Here is a 16,149-nt window from a genome sequence, read left to right on the forward strand (position 1 = left end):
TAACCTTTGGTGCCTCCATTTCCCCCATTCTCAAATGAGAATGGAGTTTAGTGCCACGCAGAGCTCACAGAGATGGAGAATGAAATGAGATAGTGGACACAGGAGTGCTTTTTGTAAATCTAAAGATCCACCATCAAGCAGTGCTGTTGTCACCACACTCTGGAGGGCACTGGGCATTCACTTGCTTTCCGCAAGCTGGGCTGCAGGGGCTGTGGGTATCACTGCCCCTGGGTTCTGGCCTGCTGCTCATCTTCTCAGCAGGGTTGGGGATTCTGCTGGGGGAACTCCCTGACCACTCTCTTTCCTCCTATAGACCTGAGAGCACCGACAATGCACCTTGATTACTGCCTGATCCTCCTTCTGGCTGGACTACTGGCCCTTTCTCACAGCCAGCTGCACCTAGAGCAGGTTCCAGGGACAGACAAGAGCTCCTCCAGCCTCAAGATCACCCCGGGCAATGCCGACTTTGCCTTCCGCTTCTACCATGCAGTCGCTTCTGAAAGCCCCAGGAAGAACATCTTTTTCTCACCTCTGAGTATCTCCGCTGCCTTCGCCATGCTCTCGCTGGGGGCCTGCTCGCACAGCCGGACCCAGATCTTCGAGGGCCTGGGCTTCAACCTTACCGAGCTGTCTGAGTCTGACATCCACCGGGGCTTCCAGCACCTCCTGCACACTCTCAACCTCCCTAGCCAAGAGCTGGAAACGCACGTGGGCAGTGCCCTGTTCCTGAGCCACGACCTGCCACTCCTTGGTAAATTCCTTAATGACACTGAAGCATTTTATGAGACCAAACTCTTCCAAACCAACTTCTGCAACACTGTGGGCACAACCCAGCTAATCAATGACCATGTCAAGAAGGAAACTCGAGGGAAGATTGTGGATTTGGTCAGTGAGCTCAGCACGGATATCACAATGGTGCTGGTGAATTACATTTACTTCAAAGGTAAGAGTCAAGTCATTGGTGGATCCTAAATCCTCCCAACCCTAAGTTGTTGGCTGATTAAACATCAAAAGAAGTCAGTGGAGAGGCTGGGTCTGACAGGGTTGAGCCACTCTCAGAAGAAGTAATGTTAAATTGTCATATGTTTAAGATTATGCAGTATTGAGGTTTTTATCCCTTCCTATCTTTAGACATATTTTCTCCTTTATTTCCTTAATAAAAGGAATGTATGAAATACATTATAGTTAGTGATCATGAGTTGAACTGCTGGATGTATATCTGAGCTCAGCCATTACAGTCTAAACAGGTCAGCTCTGCTTGAAGCAGGAATTAGAATGACTCTCTGCTTCAGAGGTTTGCTTTGAGTATCAAATAATCTAGCGTATTTATATACTCCTTAAAAGAGGGCTTGAAGAGATGGACAAACTACAGCCTCTGGGCCAAGTCTGGTTGGCCACCTGTTTTTGTAAATAAAGTTTTATTGGCACACAGCCATGCCCATTCATTTGTGTACTGTCTGCAGCTGATTTCACGCTACAACAATAGATTGAGCAATTGCTGCAGAGACTGAATGATCTGCAAAGCCTAAAATATTTACCATCTCTACAAACATTGTTTTATTTTCCAACTCCTGACCATTCCATGTAAGGGTACTTCAAAAAGTTCATGGAAAAATAGAATTAAAAGATAAAACAAATATTTCCATGAAGTTTTTGAAGTACCTCGTATACTCAATAAATAGCAACTGTAATTACTCTGTGGTAGCAATGCTCATTTTGAAGACCTTTAAAAATACATAAAAGTATAAAAGAGACAATAGTAACTGTCCCTAATCCAATCATGGCTGGAAATCCAATCCCCCACCATTGGATTAGGGACAATGTGGCAAACAAATGTTAACATTAGTCAACCAGTGTTAACATTTTAGCGTCTTTTCCTCTGGTCTTCAGGTCACACAAGTATAGGTTAACACAGTTGCTATCACAGCGTGGGGACACATGTACAGTGTGCATCAATCAGGTTCCATCAGAGAAGCAGAGAAGCCAGTCAAAGCTAAGGGGAGTCAAACCACATAACAGACAGAAATTCTCTAAAAGAAAATGAAATTTATTCTAGAAGGGGCACTGCAATGGCAGTATGTGTGCCATATGTACGTATTCAGAGGTAAAGAAAGACAAAGGTCTTTAAAGGAAAAATGAGAAGGATTACACTGTTGTTTTGAGATAATTATCCTTGGCTATAAGATAATAACAAGGGTGATGCTAGTCCGAGGTTGCACAGGCAGTTACTGGGCAGATGTCCTTGCAGAAGTATTTTTTTTGTGTAAGGTTGTGATGGCCTTTGTGCAAGGTTGTGACTTCTGCAGTCATTTGTGATAGTTCTTGTTATCAGGAGTTTGTGATACATTCCCAGAAACATTCCCAGACAAAGAATCTAGGCAAATTAGTCATCGTGTGGTTATGATTCTATGTGTGTATGTATGTATTTTACATGTGGAATTTTCATGCACCATTAAATTTTTTTAAAAAAACTATTTATTTTGAAATAGCTGAGAAAGGAAGAAAAACAGTAGTAGGGACTTTACAATCAGAAACACATTGATTGGAATCCCAGATCCCACTTTTTTATCTGGACTGACGCTCCCAGCCTGGGGACCTCAATCCATTAACCCCACGTACCACCCCTCACATACATGACCCCTGACCTCACTTCCCTCCCCACAGCACAGATCCCGTGGCCATCATCGTGACTGCTTCTTTGCAACCCCTCTCAACTCACTTGTCCCTCTCTCCCTCTGTCACACTTACCTGGCAAAGCTGCAAATCTGCTTATACTTGATGCTCTAACTAGTCTATGTCTGTACCCAGCAGCTGAATAGAGATTGGTGAAAAAGACCCAACTGGGCTGATGGCCTCACCCGGTATTTGTGAGTGTGGCCCTCCCCGGCCTCTCCACAGTGCCCAGCAACCCATTGACACATCTGCACGCTCCCAAACAGCTATGAGCAGCTTCTTCCTTCTCAGCCCCCTCCCCACTCCTCACCTTCACGTAGTAATCTTGCCTCACACTTCATTGAGAAAACAGGGTCAGCCAAACAGGAAATCTCATCTTACCTCCAACTCTACTCACCTCTGCATCTGGACCCATGAGCTCAAACCCTCTCCACTTACAGTGGTGGAAGTGACCCACCTCTTGTCGAAGGCCGACCCCTCTGCTCACACTCTCCTCCTCAAGGATGCCGACCCAACAATCAGCCCCTCTTCCCAGCATCACTGGGCTCCTCCTTACTCTATCAATCCTATTCACACATCAGCAAATGAACACCCTGAGCTACGTCCCATTTTAAAATCTAAATGAGCCCTAAGTGCTCTCACCAGGCAGGTCAGCTTTGAAAGATCTAAATTGTACACCCTGATGGGACAGTCAGGCAGGGTCTGCAGTGACTGCTACCATAGCTCGGAATGCCAGGTGGCCTTCTCTGGCTGGGGAATCGTCTTCACGGCCTGCAGATGCCCTGTACCTTCTGTCCATCTTCCCTGCAGCTCTGTGGGAGAAACCCTTCTTTCACAGTATGACCACTCCCCACAACTTCTACGTTGACGAGAGCACAACAGTCAAGGTGCCCATGATGCTGCAAGATGACCATCACCACTGGTATCTCCACGACAGATACCTGCCCTGCTCGGTGCTGCGGATGGATTACAAAGGAGACGCCACGGCGTTGTTCATTCTTCCTGACCGAGGCAGGATGAGGCAGGTGGAGGAGGTTTTGACTCCAGAGATGCTACTAAGATGGAACAACTTGCTTCAGAAGAGGTAATCAGTGTGCTGCAATGTGCTGAGTCTGCAGAACTACTCTTCAAATGTACCCTTCTAATGAAAGCCAGTGTCCCAAAACAGGGAACGATCGCCAGATTATGAAAGAATTCTCGCTTGCTCCAAGACTTTACATGGGTTCTCCTACTATATTTAAAATTCGACTTTGCCATCATCAGCGAAAGGAGAGCCATACTAGTAGTTAAAAGTCCTGGGTTCTAGACGTGGCTCTTCTGCTGCAAAAGACGTGGGTCAAGTGACTTCACCTCTCTGAGGGTCAACCTGTGCAATGAACAGGTGGACCTCTGGCCAGGACGGCTGGCTGCACTGGCATAGATGGTTCAAGCAAACCCCACCCACCCACACGAAGAAGTAGCATGAAAGCTTCCTATTGCCTGGGGCTGTGAGTGGAAAGTCTCCAACCACATATTTAAAAAAGACCCCAGCCCGAGGTCACATGTGGATGGAAAACTCACACAACTGTTGTGGGGAGGGAACTCAACCCAAAGAAATCAACTGGTTCACATCAGTGAAACCCATGGTGACTCAACACAGGCAAAGGCAAAATACCACATAGGGAGACTTGCAGCTCTCTCCCTGGGCATCTGCACCCACACAGAGAGCAATCTTTGCTGAAGGGGAGCTCCCACGGGCAGGAGGCTGCACAGACAGCAGGCCCTGGGGGCAAAGGAGCCTGGCTTTCAGCCACCGTGAGAGCTCATGTGAGGGGCAGCACCAGCCCAAGTGTTTGTGGCACCAGAACTCGAATGGAGTGGAGCCAGGCAGAGGGTGTCACCCCAGAGACCTTGCCTTGCCAGGATATGACATTCACTAATCTCATGTTCTAACCGTGTCCCTCTCAGGAATTTCTACAGGAAGGTGGAGCTGCACTTCCCCAAGTTCTCCATTTCTGGCTCCTACGCACTAGACCAGATTTTGCCTGAGCTGGGCTTCACAGACCTGTTCTCCGCACGAGCTAACTTCTCTGGCATCTCCGGACAGCTGAACCTGAAGGCATCCAAAGTAAGTCATTGCCAGTCATCCACTCCTAGACACCTCGGCGGGGGATCTCTACCCCTTGTGAGCTGCTGGTGCGGGGCACTGTCCCTGCCACCATGTGGAGTTTCAGGGCCTGAGTTTGTTCACTTGTCTGCAGGCATCAGCATCCAGGAGCCAGCCTGCTGTGGGCTGGGCACGGTGCTCGGTGCTGGAGACACAGTGTGGGCCCTGTCCCTGCCCTCAGAGAGCTCCCCAGTCAAGTCAGGGAGGCAGCGTCTTCACAGATCATGGCAACCGAGGGGGATAAATGCAATGACAGGAGCAGAAGAAGGAGCCAGGCGAGGCTGGGTTGGGTGCGTGTGTGCCAAGGAGACTTCTCAGCCAGTAGAATGAGACCCAGGACTTCAGCTAAGAAAAGCAAAAGTGTGCTGAGGGTAGAGTCTTAGGTTTAAGAGTTTGATTTCAGGTCTGCCTCGTATGGCACTGGGGGTTACCTCATCTCTGAATTTATTTTCCTCATCTGTAAAATGGATGTAATACTACTGACCTCATAGGATGGCTATGAAGATGAAATAAGAGGACTCGTGCAGAGCAGGGGCACAGAGTTAGTGCTCAGTTCATGACAGCTACCGAAGTAGGAGGTCTCTGCTCAACCACCCACCCGGTGCGGGAGCCCTGGCTGTGGTGTCCCCAGGAAGGGGCTCTGTGAGCTGTGGAGTGCAGTGTAGATCACCAGCAGTTTCTGGTCCTCCCAGGCGTGTTCAGAACCCCACTCATGTTGTCTCGGAGACAATGCCTGTCATTTCTCTCCCAGAGTTTCCACAAGGCCACCCTGGACGTGGATGAGGTCGGCACCGAGGCTGCAGCGGCCACCGGCTCCTCCTTCAAGCTGTTCTCTGCCCAGAAAACTCAGAGAGTGCTCTGGTTCGACCGGCCCTTCCTCATGGTGATCTTTTCCACCAGTACCCAGAGTGTCCTCTTTCTGGGCAAGGTTGTCAACCCCACGAAACCATAGCCCTCCCAGGGCTGGCTTGTTCATTACAGGCAAGGGGATGGGACCGGGGAGGGCTGGGCACGAGCAGCTCCGTGTTCAGAGTGGGGACGAGGGAGATGAAGAGCCCTGGGGCAGAAAGCTCTGGCAAGAGGGAGGGTTGGGGTGGGGCCAAGAGGGGCACGGACTGGACGCCCCACTCCCTGGGGCTGTGCAACCCTGGGCAGACCATCTACCCGTTTTGCACAAGTTTCTGCTGCTGGAAAGTGGGAGCCCTCCCTCCCAGGTGAGAAGAGACTGGGCCAGTAGATTGCCCACAGGTAGATGCTCAATAAACGCATCCTTTTCCTGTCCCTCTGGGATTTGCCCTGTGTTTGCCTGGATGCCTGGTCTCAGACACAGGGCACGAGGAACTACAGGATCCAGTGGGTTGTCAAGGTTTGTGCAGAAAGGGGACGTGGTATGGGCAGCCAGCTGTTCCCAGTCAGGGATAGTGCTTTGTTCCAGAACTGGGGTTCAGCAGGCCTGGGCAGGGGAGGGCACTGCCCAAGGCAACCTTGACAGACACCTGGTAAAGAAGGCTCTGTGAGGCGCCACCCCCACGTGGCCTTGGAGATGTGGCCAGCACCTCTCCGTGGTCAAGGGGTGAAGTGCAGAAGTGCGAGGCTGGACCCAGGAGCCCAGTCCCCTCCCAACCCTGCTGCTGATGTGCCGTGGGTGTTCGAGCAAATCCCTGCCCCTCTTGGGCCTCAGTTTCCCCTGGGTAACATGGGCTGGCCCAGGTGGTCCAGCTTCCACCCTTTGAAAATATGGGGTGAATTCTCTGAGGAGGGTCCACCCAGAGTCTGAGAATAAAGCCCTCCCGCTCCCATAAGAAGAGGTAGGCTGGTAGGCCCTGGCTTTCTTCACCCCAAACCTCAGTAATTTTTGGCAAATGCATTTCTCTGGGCAGGACCAGAGAGTTTTCTCGATGGCCAGTGGTTCGGCGACAGGCTCGGCTCTAGCATGGAGCTGCATCCAGTCCACCCAGGAGGGACCCCTTTCTTTTCCTGGACCCAGCTGACCCCCCACTTGAGGGCCAAGGCAAGAGTGCCCACAATGCTTTGCATGAATTGCTTGCCCTCTGGACACCAGCCAAGTGGCCCATTTTGCTCCCTCAGTCCAGGTTGCTGGCATAGTCAACATTAGAAGTCCTGAGTTCAAATCCCACTGCCACTTCTTAAAAGCTGTGTGGTCTTGGAGAAGTCACTTAACTTCTCTGGGCCTCCAGAATCTCCATCTATAAAATGGGGATGATGATAATACTACCTACCTCGGGGGATTGTTGTGAAGATGAAACAGTTAATATGTACGTGAAGTCTTAAAAGAGTGCTGTGCAAGCATTAGCTGTATTATTATATTCCCATTATTCCTGCAGCCATCTACCACCACCGGCTCTGAGTTGTGGGTCTCTCTTTACCAAATCCAACTGCCACCAGGCGTCCCAAAACTCTTCTCATTTTGGCATTTTTACTACTAGGAAAATTGACACAGGATCCCAGCAGAGGGGAGGTTTCAAAATGGGAGAAATTTAGTAGGCCTTTCTCCTCATGAAGCTGGTTACTTAAGTTTCTAATAGAGCTTCCAGAAGGTTCTAGATAAGCCTTTAGCTCTCAGCTCTCTGTCCTTCTCTTGGTAAATCCAGCTGGGACAGAAATCTCTCTTCACAGTCTGTTCTGGATTGAAAGATGGGGGCTGTTATTTTGAGACCAGCTCAAGGAGTCATCTAGGCTTCAGGAATGGTGGCCACTTGCTGCATCCTCTCCAGGGGCTTTCTCAGTGTCCAGGAGGCCATGACCATGGGCTCGAAAACAAGACCTGGGTGGCCCAGCCCTTGCTTCTGGCAAGCAGGACGTCTCACTGTGACAGGCCCAGATTTTCACTGGTGACCAGGGAGAGCAGGCTGGAGAGACACCTCCAGCATTGAGGATTGTTTGAGAGGTAAAAAATTCCAGGGATTGTGTGACATGGTCCCTGGCCCAAATAATACTGTAACCAAGGGAATAGGCTCATTGCTGGGAAACCAGGAAACCACTATGTGGAGCAATGACAGATTACTTTTTTTATAGTGGAAAAAGCCATTGCAGAAGGGAGGAGGGGAGGGGAAAGGCCAAGGAAGTTCCTCTCTCTTCCTGTCTCTAAAATACAGCCCTGAGCTGGACACAGGAAAGCCTCAGGAGAATATTGACAAAGGAAAGTTCCCAAAGGAGGCAATTGCTGAGCTAGAACATTCTGGTGCTAATCACATTTACAGGGACCTGTAAATGCTCAAGGACCCTCAGGACCCTCTAAGACTCAGAGGAATGCACACCCTCCTTTCCACCCCTTGATTTTACTGGCTGAAGGGCAAACCTGCTAAGCTCAGCTATGGATCCATTTCCCCCTGTACCTACTAGGAAGCTGGGTTCTGTTTCTCAACAGCCAAGCAAGAAATAAAGTCAGGCCTGGTCTGCCTCATTCCCACCTCTGTCCCCACAGAGGCAAAGGGCAGGTGGGCTCTAGAGTAGAAGACAAGCCAGAAAGAAGGCTAAGGTTTAGGGTTACTATGGCAACACATAGTAACCAGGGTGACGTGTAAATGAGTGAAGCCCTGGTGTGATGAAAAAGGGAGAGTCACCCTCAATTCAGTATGGAGAGTGACACCTCCTTATCCTGATTAAGCTCATCCCTCCCTTACTCAAAAACAATGGATGGCTCCCTATTGCCTACAAGATAAAGTTCAAAGGCCTCTGTCTGCAGGCAGTACCCTCCCTGATCTGGTCCCTGCCTGCCTCTCCTGCCTCCGTGCCCCCTCTCATGTATCCAGTGATTTCACTCACAGAAAGCTTTGCTGTTTTCCCAGGCTGCCCATAGCCTCCCACCTCCAAGCCTTTGCTCCTGCAGGTCCCGTCCCTAGGAATCTACACTCTACCAATATCGCACATAAACACTTCATCTTCTCCCTGAGGCAGACTGTCATCCTCTCATCAAACATGGTTGGCCTGGTAACGATTTCTGTCCCTGCCACCCTGGCCCCTATTACATGGGAGATCTTGAAAGCAGGGCCATGTTCACCCTGCGTTCCTTTAGCTCACCTGGCCCCAGTGCCAACTGGGTATGGTGGAGGCCCACCCAGTGTTTGTTGAATGAATGAATGAAAGACTAGAAAGGGTTGAGCTGTGAGCAAGGTCACTGGGCTATTTGTTCTGCTTCGCCACCCCTTGACACAGCCCTGGAATTGATTGGGCAAATATTTAGTCCAGCTCTTCAGATGTCAAAATGCCCTTTGGAGCATTAAAAAAAATAAAAAGGTTCCGTGCAGGAGATCTTGTCTCTCCAGAGCAGTGCCTGGGACCTCTGTTCCTGTTTGTTGCTCCCCCATGAAGCCTCTTACTTGTGTGGCCCTTGTTCTGTCTCGAGGGAGGCAGACCTCTGTGAGAGCAGCAGTCGGCTCTCAGAGGAGCCATGTGTTTGTGAGTTCATCGTCGTCTTCCAGCAGGAAAAAGACAGCCTGTCTGCATTTTGCAATGGGGAGGCAGAGGGGGACAACATGAATCGCAAAGACATGGTCTGGCACCCGGGAGACCCTAGAATCCAGTGGAGGGTGACAAGTTTTCATGATTCTGATAAATGGATGTGTTAGAGAAATGCGGGGTGAGTAAATTTGGTTATTCGTTCTTTCATTCAACACATAGTTGTTACATGGGGATTGGCCATGAACGAGATAGGAAAAAACAAACTGTTTTTCCTACTTTGACACTTAACACACTTCACCTTCGGGCACCAAAATGTGTGTGGGTTTCTCTCCACCAACCAGTTGTTGAGTAGACACCAACTGGGTGTCCTACAATCCATCCAATTCAATGCAATTCAATTCGATTCTGACACTATCTACCTGGAGTTAGCACAGACCCCACCATTAAAGGCTCGGTCCCACAAGACTGCCCCCACTTCAGATGCCGATCACAGGCAGTAGTCTGTCACCCACACTTGTGACCGACCAGCTGTAAATCGAGGCTCCCGCAACCCCCTCCTCAGTTTCAATAATTAGCTAGGAGGGCTCACAGAACTCAGGGAAACACTTATGTTTACTGGTTTATTGTACTTATAAAAGATACAGATGAATGCCAGATGGAAGGGATGCACAGGGCAAGGTACGGGGTGCAGAGCTTCCTCGCCCTCTCCAGGTGTGGCGCCCTCCAGGCATGTCCGTGTGTTCAGCTAGCTAGAATCTCCCAAACCCTGTCCTTTTGGGTTTTTGGAGGCTTCATTACATAGACATGATTGATTACATCCTTGGCTGTCAGTGATCGGCAGCTCAACCTTTGGCCTCCCTTCCTTCCCTGGAGGTCAGGGGTGAGGCTGAAAGTTCCAACCCTCTAATCACATGGCTGGTTCCCCTCATAACCAGTCCCTATCCTGAGGCTACCCGGGAGCCCACCAAGAGTCACTGCATTAGAACAAAAGATGCTGTGATCACCTAGGAAATTCCAAGGGATTTAGGGGTTCAGACATTACTATCACTCAAGAAATTACAAAGGTCTTAGGAGCTGGGTCAAGAACCAGAGTCAAAGACCAAATATTAGAACAAAACATTCTCCTAGTACCCCTATCTACAAAGGTGTTAGGAGTTTTGTCCCAGGAACTGAGGGGAGAGACCTAATATACATTTCCTATTGTATCAGAATGTCACAGGCTGCTAGCCAGGAAGCTAGAGGCACCTCCCCAATATAGGGGGAGGTGCTTGAAATTAGGAGACAAATTGCAGACAAGGCTGCAGTCTCAGCTCCTCCATTAACTGTGTGCTGTGGGCCAATCACTTTACCTCTTTGGATCTCAATTTCCTCACCTATAAGTGGAGGTGTCAGATGGGGCACAGAGAGACCTGCATCACCTGTAGCTGTGGAAACAAGAGGAGGGACATGGATCCACTGGACAGACAGACCTGGAGCCCCTGGCTTCTGTTTGAATGTAGTGGGTGAAGGCAGAAAGGAGACCGCTCTGTCTTTGACCATCCGGGAAGGCAAGGGGCCCTTCTCAGAGGAGGGGTGGATCTATACTAGTAGTTCCCACGCTCTGAGAGCCTGCAACGAGCAAGGCACAGTGCTGAGTGCTTTCCAGGAGTTATTAAGAGCCACAGAGCATCCAAGTATGGGACGTGGACTTTGGAGCTAGGACCCCTGAATTCGAACCTGAAATCCACCAGATTACTGAGTGTATTTGTTTGCTACGGCTGCTGCAACAAAGTACCAGAAACTGAGGATTTCACCAGAAGAACTTTATGGCCTCACAATGCTGGAGACCAGAACTCTGAGATCAAGGTGATGTTGGAGGTAGGGTCTAGGGGGCCCAGTAGTGGCTTCAACCCACCCATCCTCTTACCAGGTTCTTGACTCTGCCACAGGAAAGAATTCATGGGCAGAGTCACAGGAGAAAGTGAGAACACGTTTAATATAGCAGATAAGAAATGCAGGTTCCATGGAGAGAGTGCAGCATAGCTCGAGAGACTGAGCAGGGCCCACACCAAGTTCAACACAAAAGTAAGTTCAGTACAGACATCAAGTCTAACACAAAAGCAAGAAAAACGTACAGAGCACAGGCTGGCTCAAGAGAGTGAGCAGCCACTTGTTGCAAGTAAGTTTGATACAAAGTAAGGCACACACACCTCAGCCAGGGAAGTGTGGGCTGCCTCCAGGAAAGCCACCAGCAACCCCACCTTCTGCTGGGATTCAGCTTTTATGCCTTCACTATCTAAGCAATATTCAATTAAGGGATGGTCCCAGTTAGGTAACATTTAGTCTTGCACATGCTCAGTCAGTCTCTTCCTGGAGCGCGTTCGTTGCTCAGACCTTATCACAGGCACCAGGCCTATTCAAGAATATTCTGTGCTCTCTTTTGAGCATGGCCAGCCACTGGATTTGTATATTTCCTTGTGCTCTCTTTTTCCTCCTGTTGGTGCTGAAAATAGATCTAACTAGCAACAGTAACTTTCCTCCAGGGGGAGCTTAGAGGAGGGGGCCTTAGGCTTCAGGGAGTGGCTGGAAACCCAGAAGAATGTCCTAAAACCTGAACCCAGGGAAACTGAGCACCTCCTATATCAAAGGTGTTGGTTCTCCCTGAGGCTATGAGAAAGAATCTATTCCATGCCTATCCCATAGCTTCTGAGTGTTTGCTGGCAATCTTTGGCATTCCTTGGATGTAAAAACATCACCTCAATCTCTGCCTTTATCTTCACATGTCATTCTGTCTGTGTGTGTGCCTGTGTCCAAATTTTCCCTTTTGAAAAGAGCACCAGTTACATTGGGTTAGGAGGCAATTTTCCTGCAGTATGACCTCATCTTAACCAATCACATCTGAAAGGACCCTATTTCCAAATAATGTCACATTCTGAGCTACTCAGAGTTAGGGTTTCAACATCTGAGTTTGGTGGGGGTTGGGGGGGGGACATAATTTGGCCCATAACACTGGGTGTGAGACTTGAGCCATCTCTCTGTGCCTCAGTTGCCTAACCTGTAAAATGAAGATAGCAATACCTAACTCATAAGACTATTGGGGATATTTGATGATTTACTATATGTAAAGAACTAAAACTGGTGGCTCCTTATCAGTGCTATACAAATGTTAACTATTGTTATCTTGAAACCGTCAACCAAAGATTTAAAATTTATTTACATCAAACTTTATAATTAATACATTTTCCCCCTTCTATTTAGCCTGTAAGTATGTGACTAATGGTTTATCTCAGCTTGGTTTGCAGAAAATGCTTAACTAGGGTGAAGTGTCTGGCCTGAACCCGTGAAAATCAGATCTCAAAGGTGGTGCAGGTGCTGATGACCCCAAGTTGACCACAGATGAACTTATGACATGGCAGGGCTAAAATCCACCACGTTACATATCAACTTCCACCAAATGTGCATGTGCAACCTATGGACCAGCATGCAGACGTCCTGCTCAATCACAGAATCAAGCTACAGTTCATCTTTCCTTTTAACCAATCCAACCCTGCCAACTTAAAATTCCTTACCGAGTGTGGAAGTGTGGGCTTGTGTTAAATTGGCTGATAAGATTTCACCAACTCGGGTTCTTTGTCCCCAACACCTTAAAACCCCAAACTGGAAGCAGGATGAGGAGATAAATTGGAGCCACACTCCTGCTCCCTTGTTCAGTCACTGCTCAATAAATCTTTATTTCTGCATAAGACTGGTGCACTGATAATTGGCTTGTCATTGCATGTCAGGTGGAAACCCAATTAGGTTTGGTAACAAACTCGGTGACCCAGATGGGACTCTAAGTCTTGTCTGAACCCTTGTTTGTCGACCTGCACCAGAATTGGTGGTGTCTGGTGGCCAGTCTGCACAGCTACGTGGGCCATTTTGCCTTCAGAGGTGCTGGACCAGCAGGGTACCACCAAACCTCAGCACTTCTACTTTCACTTCTGTGAAGAGAAAGCTTCAGAACAGATGTCTTTTGGGTGAGTAGACTCAGCAGAGGTGGCTGAGCCTTTTGCTCTTTCTTTTCTCTCAGCTTTGACCCTTGTTAGGAGACCTTGGTAGACCTCCATTCAGGGGCCGTGGTTCAGGGGGTTTTGCCCCGTTAACAGAAAGGATCGCAGGGCGCACTCACAGTTGCTCTTGGATTTTTAGGAATTTGATTTGGTTTGGTGCCTGCGCTTGTGCAGATTTGCTGCCTGTTCTGTTATGTGATTTGTCTTCTAAGTGTGCTATATAGATGGCTATATAATGGTCATTGCTGTTTGGATTGGTTTAATGCTTATTTTAATTCAAATTGACTGGTAAGAAATTGTTGTGGGAGTGTGTGACTGTTTAATTTGTTTAAAAGATGGGGAATGAGAATTTGCTTCCAAAGTGCAATCCTCTTAGCTACATTCTCCAAAACTGGTTTATTTTCAGTTATGAGCCTATGACAAAGAAAAGGATGATATTTATCTCTAATACTGCTTGGCCACAGTACTCCTTAGAAGATAAAGAAATTTGGCCTAAAAATGGCTCATTAAAATATAACACCACTTTGAAATTAGACTTTTTTTATTAAAAAAGAGGAGAAATTAGATGAGATTCTTTATGTGCAAGCATTCATGCTATTATACCAGAATAAGTCAATATAAAGAAAATGTAAAATTAAAACTCAGAAAAAACAAATGCTGCCAGAGTCTAATGATAAGAAAGATAATTCATGGTCAATCCAGTTAAACACCTCCTCAGCATCTCCAGTTGTTCCACCTCTGTATGGCAGAGGAGGACAACCACCAACACAAGCTTCCCCGTCCCTGGTCCTCAGTCTTGAAAATGGTCCCCAAGGAATGGTCTCTGTCTCCTGCACCCAGCAAGGTACTCAGTTCAGCCAGGGAGCTACCCAAACTAAGGCAGCATGATTTCCTTTAAGGCATGTATGCACAGGAGGAGTGAATAATCATGGGCAACCTCAAGATTTAATCTATGTCCATTCCCCCTTTTCAACTTCTGATTTACACAATTAAAAAATAACATGCCAACTTATTGAGAGGATCCCAAGAGGATGGAAAGCCTGTTTACATCTATTTCTGCTAGCCATACCCCACTTGGGCAATATGCAAAATTCTTTAAATACATTACTCACATCAAAAGAGTGTAGAGTGGTTATGGAAAAGGCCCAGCAAGAGGCCAATAGACTCCAGGAGGAAAATCCCAATAAACCTGTGTATTAGTCCATTTCTGTTGCTTATAACACAATACCTGAAAGTGGGTAATTTATAAAGCAGTGAAATTTATTTTTTACAGTTTTGGAGTCTGGAAAGTCCAAAGTTCTGGGAATACATCTGGTGATAGCCTTCTTCTTGGTAGGAACTCTACTGAATCTAATGGCAATTGGGGTGTCACATAGAGAGAATGGGCTGAGTAAGGAAAAGCTAACCTGCTCACTTGCTCTCCTTATAAAGCCATCAGAACCATGCCTGTTACTCCATGAATGGATCAATTCATTCACACAGGCACAGTCCTCACAATCTAATCAACTCTTAAAGGCCCCACCTTTTAAATGCCATAATGGATTTTCCTCCCTCTTAACACTATTACAATGAGGGTCAAGTTTCCAATACATAAACTTTTGGGGGACACATTTAACCCATAGCACCAGGTGATAACAGCTGCAAATATAGCTGACCCAGGATGGGATCCCAATGATGCAGGTGATAAAGCAAAACTCTAACATAATAGGAACTGTAGATTGAGAAAAGAGATCCCAAAGCAGAGAAGTCTTAACCAAGTCTGAGAAGTAAAAAAACCAAATCAGGACCCCTCAGCATTTTTGGAAAGACTTTTTAAAGCTTACAGACAATACACTGATATAGATCCAGAAGCACCAGAAAATTTAAAGATGAATAATGTGACTTTTATTGGGCAAAGTACTCCTGACATCCAGAAGAAACTTTAACAAATGGTAAGAGAATTAGGAATGCCTTTGTCATAATTGGTTGAGGTTGTTTTAAGGTTTTCAATAACTGAGACCAGGTTGAGGAAATGAAGGATCAATGTAAAATAAAACAACAAGCTGTCTTGCTGGTGGCAACACTGATCCAGGGATGACCCAATCCCAACCAAGGACCTCCCTGAGAAGAAGCCCAGCCAAAGGTAAGAAACCCTGGAACCCCATAGTCATCTGAAAGAAAGGGACACACATACTGCCAATATGCCTATTGCAGACAGGAAGGGCATTTAATAAAGGAGTGCCCTGACCTTAAAGGTAAATAATGGTCAACTCATCAAATGCCCTAGCTGACTGAAAGTGATCAAGAATGATGAAGCCTGGTGGCTCCACTAAATTTAGAAAATTGTATTGATATCTCCCACATAGATCCCTGGGCAACTTTAACTGTGGGAAAGAGACTTGTAGAATTTCTAGTAGACACTGGAGCCACTTACTCAATGTTAGATACTAAACTAACAAAACTCTTCTCTGATAAAATGATTGTTCACAAGAGTTTCATGAGAGGATGCTCAAAAGGACTTTTTCCAACCTTTGGAATGCCAGAATGTGCAGTTCCTCTGTTTGCTGAGATGTATTCACCAAATTAAATGCTTGAGTAACTTTTTCACCATCAAGAATGAAAATCTGGTACTTCCTGAACAGGCCTGTGTCTTCTAAGCAGCCCTGCTCTCAACAGGCAAAACCCTGGCAAGGGAAGTTCCAGAAAGAATCCTTCAAAAGGTAAGCTTTAAGACAGGGAGCCAGGACATGCAGAGACAGCAATGCCAGTCCAGGTAAAATCCAGCAATGCTAGTCCAGTCCTAGTGCCAAACCACCTAATTTAAAACAATACCCCCTAAAAGGGGCAGCTAAAGAAAAGATCTGGTTGTACCCTTTTGGAGACATGTATTAATTAGGCTCT

At 47.4% G+C, this 16,149-nt stretch overlaps 1 protein-coding gene across 1 annotated transcript; it reads left to right on the forward strand.

The window, feature by feature from the left end:
- Nucleotides 1-330: 330 nt before the first annotated feature.
- On the forward strand, nucleotides 331-5,771 carry SERPINA4 (serpin family A member 4). Its single transcript, XM_063092179.1, has 4 exons — nucleotides 331-943; nucleotides 3,484-3,757; nucleotides 4,621-4,780; nucleotides 5,571-5,771. Exons 1-4 carry the CDS (start codon nucleotides 331-333, stop codon nucleotides 5,769-5,771), a joined length of 1,248 nt encoding a protein of 415 aa, XP_062948249.1.
- The last annotated feature ends 10,378 nt before the right edge of the window (nucleotides 5,772-16,149 follow it).

Source organism: Cynocephalus volans, chromosome 3, assembly GCF_027409185.1.
Source record: "Cynocephalus volans isolate mCynVol1 chromosome 3, mCynVol1.pri, whole genome shotgun sequence".
NCBI lineage: Eukaryota > Metazoa > Chordata > Mammalia > Dermoptera > Cynocephalidae > Cynocephalus > Cynocephalus volans.